Below are 5,981 nucleotides of genomic sequence, written 5' to 3'. Positions count from 1 at the left end.
GACTTCCAAAAAAGTGTTCCTATTGAGAATTCAGTTCTGGTTGAGTATTGCTATTCCCAGTTGTTTCCCTTTCCCCAAAGTATTCACGCAAAGGCATGATGTTGGTGTTCCTCAAGTTATTCTAAAAATTGTCAGGTTGGAGAATGTCTCAGCATTCTTGGGTCCCTGAGATCTAATTGCTTTAGTGCAAAGCCTTGTAGCCAAGGATCAGAAGGCAGTTTTGCAATTTTTATTTTATGTCATTAGATTTTGTTGCTTTAACTATTGGGGGGAATAAAGGTGTTTTAACGTGGCTCACTGGTTTCTCTTTCTCATGGTTGCTGTCATCCTTTCCCAAGCCCAACTCTGTGGAAAACAAGGATAAATCCTGGAGATTCACATCGGTGGGGCACAAAGTACCCATTCTCTGTATGTGGGTACTCATGGGCGGGTCTCGGGGAAACACCAGTCTTTGCATCTCCTACGAGGCAGAGAATATGGCAATGAAACAGAGTGTGGGGGCTGGAAGCACCAGTTCCAGACCACCAGGTTCACATCTTGGCTCTGCTACTGAGTAATAATAATCTTGGGCAAGTTATGTAATGTGTCTGAGATTTTGTTTCCTCATCTATAAAATAAGTATGATGCTGACACAGTGGAGGTCATGAGGACTAAGTATTTGTACCATCTGTGGCACTATACCTGACATGTAGTAAGAGCTCAATACATGGGTCCTTTTAATCCCAATACATGGGAGATCTGCTCACCCCAAGTGTCACTGTGGGTGGATAAGATGCCCCTAATTGGAGACTTTGTTCTTCAGCAAGACCTTGAGGGGGTTAGATTTAGCAGGAAGCAGCTCAAATTTGGATAAACCTCATCTCCTTTTGGGTCTGCAATTCATGGAGCTGTTCTTCTCATTATTATTTCATCGTATTTGTGTTTGCAGCGTGATGTTGGCAAGTGGTTTGGTTTCCCTGGCATATTAGAAGCTTTTTCAGGGTAGGGTTGGGATTTCCAATCCTGGCTTTTCCACAGATTCTCAGCTCTGGACTGTGCACATGCACATGCTTAAGGAATGCTGGCCAGTGAATGGATAGGTGGGCAGCAACAACCTGTGACATGAGGAATTGGGGCTAGTTTCTAGAAAGTTCAGAGAGCAGTAGTTCTTAAACTTGGCTACACATTGGAATTACCTGTGGATAGAATGACCAATTATCTGGCTTGCCCAGGTTCGAAAGACCTGGGAATTTCAGTTTTAAAACTAGGACCTAGGGGTTGTCTAGGACTCTGAACTTTTAGTGCCCAAAATTGGAAAGTCCCAGAGTTTCTGATTTAATTGCTCTCAGGTGAGGCCTGGAAATTAGCATGGCTAATTACTCAGGTGATTCTGATGTTCAGAAAAAGATAAGTACTGATGAGCCAAAGCTCCTGACCTAGGTTACAGGGCACACTGTTGAGCTGTGGCCTGACATACTGGCCTTGGGGACACTGGTTGACTAGCCCCATGAGCAACCTCCTAAATTCATCCCAGTGTGTCCTCCAATGAACCACTTTCTCTGTGTGTGCCAGGAAATGAACAAAGTTGGGAAGTGCTCACTGAGTAATAATGCATAAACGTGGTGAACAGAATCATTAACAAAGGAAATTCAAGGCTCTACCCCAAGACCCTCTAAATTGGAATCACTACAAGCCTGGGAATCTACATTTTAATCAAGCTTCCCAAGTGATTCATATGCATGCTCAAATTTTAGAACCACCAGAATGTATATTTAGAAAGTATCACAAAGACATAACAGTAATAGTTTCAAGGAAATGAGGTTTGGAATAGTCCCGTCTGAATTGACTTGAGTCAAGAAGGTAGCAAGCGAGGTAGAGGGATGGGAACCAGAGCCATCTTCTTCACACCACAAAACCCTCCCCCTTTTTCCAGACCTTTTCCTTCCCTTGAGGTGACCTTGTCTCTGAACACCACAGCTGCAGCCATCTGCCTTCAGATCTCCCCCCAAACCCCAGGTCACTGACCTTTAGGTAGGCTAGATTTAGTCTTTTATGGCAGATGAGATTATTTTCAATTCTTACTCCCTCCTGCCCTGTGAGCTTGCAGTGCACAAAGGTGGAAGGAGTGTATTTCTCTGCAGACTATGAGTGGGAAGTGTAGATGCTTGTGACTGTAAGCCACTGAGTTTTAGGGTTGTTTGTTACGCAACATTATTGTAGCTAGAACTGACTAATACACTCCTCAAATGGAGAAAGAATTGGCATTTGTCATTGGTCCCACCAAAAGAATGTTAAAACCCATTGCAAAAGCAAAGCTCACCACGGTGGAGAGGGCCTGGAAAGGGGAGAAGACCTGCCCAAACCGATAGCACTTGTGCATGCTAACATCTCCAAAATGGCTGCGGCGCTCCTTCCAGCTGGCCAGTCTCTTCTCCACCTTCATGTCCATGAAGTGCCGGAAAGGGCCCTGCTGGGGCAGACCAGCCATATGTGCCTGCAGAGGAGCCAGATAGCAGGTGGTTACCAAGGACCATGGGTTGCTCCAAGACAAGGTGTGATTTCTAAAGCAGGCAGCTCTTGTTCATGCCTCTCATTAATTAGTTGGACTTCCACTTACCTTTCTTAATTTCTGTAGCCTGGGGAGGCAGACAAAAGGGCCATGCCCTGCGTTGCTGCTGGGAGTCAGGCAGAGTAGATTGAAAACCAGGGCACTTGGGTTCTAGTTGCAATGCCGCCACTCACTATGGGACCTTGACTCATCGCCCACCTCCATAGTGGGTTATTGATTAAGGTCCAACCTTGAGATGGAATGGTTAATATAAAAATGGCATGTCAAGAATGCCATGGGCGGAAGCCGTCCTCCTCAGGGCAGGAGGAAGGATCTGATGTGTGATGAAGGGTCCTATCTTGTGAGTCTTATCTTGCCTCTATTAGAAACTGAGAAGCAAAGTGCATTCCACTAGGAGAGACACCAACATAAAGTGTCCAGTAGATCCCCCAAACCAGGGAGTCTCCCTTAATAATGCTTCCCACCCCCCCAGGCACGGGTCTATGAGTTATTAATGGCAGCTCCTGCTGGGTACCCACAGCTCTGGCAGCACCAGGCCCTATCTTTCAATCACTTTGACTCTTGGTTCCCACTGGTTTTCCTAGTTTCTGACTATCTGGCCCCCACCTAATTTATTCTCTTTCTAACCCCTTTGCACTGACAACAGAGTCCTAAATTCTGCCTGTGCTTCAGTTTCTCCACTAGAGCTGGTACCTCCCCTTGCTCTTCCCATGTGCAGCCAGTGAGAGCGTGATGCCCAGCCTAGATTCCTGACTAGGAGACCCTTCCCAGGCACACTCGGTCTCCCCTTGCTTGTAGAGGAGGCTCCGCAAATGCGATCTCTATCCACACCTTGATTTTTTCCTACACCCCACAGAGGCAGGGATATGGTTGGCAGCTGTTGTTGGTGGTGGGTAGATTCTGGCTGCTGGTGGCCGAGCGTGCCCTCATTTCTGGCTGAGACACCTGGGAGGATGGGGACATGCTGAGGAGTGGGCGGCTGGACACACCGCAGGAACCTCATTGCAATTAGGGAGTTAGGCCATTTCCTGCCTCCCACACAGCAGGAAACAAAGATGTGTATTGTTTTATTTTTTCCAGCATTGACCATAAAGATGCCAGACAAACACTGAGATAGCAGCTCTGGAGAAACACGAGAAATGGAGGAGCTGATGAAAATCCGAGGCCACTGGGGATCTTAGAGATCAAACCAATGGATCCTTCCCAAATGGAGAAACTGAGACCCAGCAAGGTGAAAGCAAGGACTTTCCTGAGGTCTCTTTATGACCTTCTCTTGCACCAAGTTTAAACTCATATATGTAGCTTCAGGGTGGCATCTGTTCCGAGGAAGGTGGTTTCCAGAGTCTACCTTGAAGAGCAGCAACTTGATGCCAGTGGCTCTCAGAGGGGGCAGGACCACCCTGAGCTCTCTGGACTGAGCCAGAGCTGACCTAGTGCAGAGCTGTATCTGCAGTGAAAATGGGAGAGGCCTCCATCCCTGGCCTCCTCTAGCTCTGCTCTTTCCCCTGGTTTGCCATGTTGCCTTTCTTCAGGAGTCATCACCACCATCATCATCATCACCACGTGTCTGCTCTAGGAGCCGAAGTTTGCATGCATCTCCTCTTTTGCCTAAATCACCTCTCCTCTCCATTGCTCTCCTGCTTTCCCCTGCCTCCCTTTCGGAACCCTGATGTTGGCTTCCAATGAAGCGTCACCTCCACCGGAGACCTTCCTGGCTCCCAGTTGGCTCCTCCTCCTCCTCTAAGCTTCCACACCATTTACCCCAAGGATCTGTGTCACCTACTTGACTTACTGCTAGTGTCTCTCTACTTGATCATGCTCCAATTAGACTCTATGGTCCTTGAGAACAAGACTTGTGTTTTATTTATCTACAGGGATTATCCATCTACACGGATTACAGGTCATGTAGCAGGTGCTCAACAGAAATGAGTCACATAAGCAAGCAATTAAGTTTTGAAGGAGGACATTTCTGGATTTAAAGACAAATCAGGAGAAAGTTAGATTAATGCCAGACTTTTCAAAGATACCTCTTTTACACAAAGCAAAATGAACCTGTTACCTACAGGGTGAGGGATCAAGAAATGAAGACTCATCTTTTACACAAAGCAAAATGAACCTGTTACCTACAGGGTGAGGGATCAGGGAATGAAGACTCACAACATCATACGTAGTGGATGTGGAGCAGAAATTCAGGGCATGGAGGAGGAACAGGGGTGTTGCAGGGTGGAAAAGACTATTCGGAATATTAGAAAACTCTCCAGTTTTGAAGATTTTGTCTTTTTTCTTTGTAAGGGTCCCTGGTGAGGTGTACCTTCATTATGACTTACTTTCCGGGTTTCATTTCTCTCCCGGGTCTTACATGGTGGTAGGGAGGTGGTGGGGATGGGAGTGGGGACGATGGTGAATAGAAGCCACTTACTCCTGCTCTTTTGGTCTCCACTGGCCATAGCAGCTCATTTGCTCAGCTCACCCCTGTAGGGGGAGTATCCTCGCTTCTCAGTCTGCAAAGGATAAGGGGAAAAAAAGGGATCCTTGAAAGACTTACATCATGTATTCGGAAGCTCTTTGCTACTGGAGGAGACAATTTCCAGTTTCGTCCCACAGCTCTGGTGGTGCTTAGATTCGAGGAGATTAATGGTGGATAATCAGGTCCCAGGGGCATTGGCAGCTTCCAATCTGTTCCAAGGAAGCAGGAAGAGAAATGCATCTCTAGCATCCCATATATGGCACTTGCTTCTTCCCCAGCTAGGCCGGGGATGATTTCTTCGTCCTTATAGCATAGCAGGGAAGAGGCTGTGCAATAGAGAAGGAAGCAGACCCTCAGCCCAGAGTCAAGAGTGAAAGCTCTGGTTAGGAAATAAATCAAATCTATGTGATATTCTGATATGCTTTTCTGGAATCTCTGAGAATGCGCTAAGCATGATGGGCTATTCTCTTTGCTGAGTGCATTATTGGTAAGTTGTTTTGCTAAAGCCATGTGAGTTGAGTTGATTTGCACTGTGGGGGATCTTTAGTGGAGATCATTAGGGGCGCCAACATAGTCATTTAATTAGGTTAATTAGAGAATCAATTATGTGACCCTCTTATTTTTCTGTGTATTTACAGGATTTTTTTTTACCTTAGTGAAGAAATTGACTACTTTCTATTAAAGGGTGAGACAGTAAATATTTTAGTTTTTGTGGGTTATGTGATCTCTGTTGCAATTATACAACACAGCTGTTGTAGAACAAAAGTAGCCATAGACAATAGGTAAATGAGTAGGCACAATTGTGTTTCAATAAAACTTATTTATGGACACCACTGTTTGGCTTTCATACAATTTTCATGTCTCACAAAATATTCTTTTATTTTTCAGCTATTAGTAAATGGAAAATGAATTGGTTAATGGACACAAAGAATGAACACATTTTGTCATGATGAATATGCCAACTAT

The 5,981-nt window shown here is 45.6% G+C and overlaps 1 protein-coding gene across 1 annotated transcript in view; it reads right to left on the bottom strand.

Moving 5' to 3' along the window:
• Positions 1-229: 229 nt before the first annotated feature.
• LOC103603259 overlaps positions 230-5,981 on the bottom strand; it is a 16,983-nt gene continuing 11,231 nt past the window's right edge. The window contains exons 3-5 of the mRNA XM_008587751.1: positions 5,094-5,224; positions 2,300-2,473; positions 230-460 (exon numbers count right to left, since the gene is read on the bottom strand). Of these exons, the coding sequence (XP_008585973.1) occupies positions 230-460; positions 2,300-2,473; positions 5,094-5,224 (536 nt within the window). The remainder of the gene's footprint in view (positions 461-2,299; positions 2,474-5,093; positions 5,225-5,981) is intronic.

This window comes from Galeopterus variegatus, unplaced genomic scaffold (assembly GCF_000696425.1).
Source record: "Galeopterus variegatus unplaced genomic scaffold, G_variegatus-3.0.2 Scaffold4524, whole genome shotgun sequence".
Taxonomy (NCBI): Eukaryota; Metazoa; Chordata; class Mammalia; order Dermoptera; family Cynocephalidae; genus Galeopterus; species Galeopterus variegatus.
This window is presented reverse-complemented; position numbering and strand designations above follow the sequence as displayed.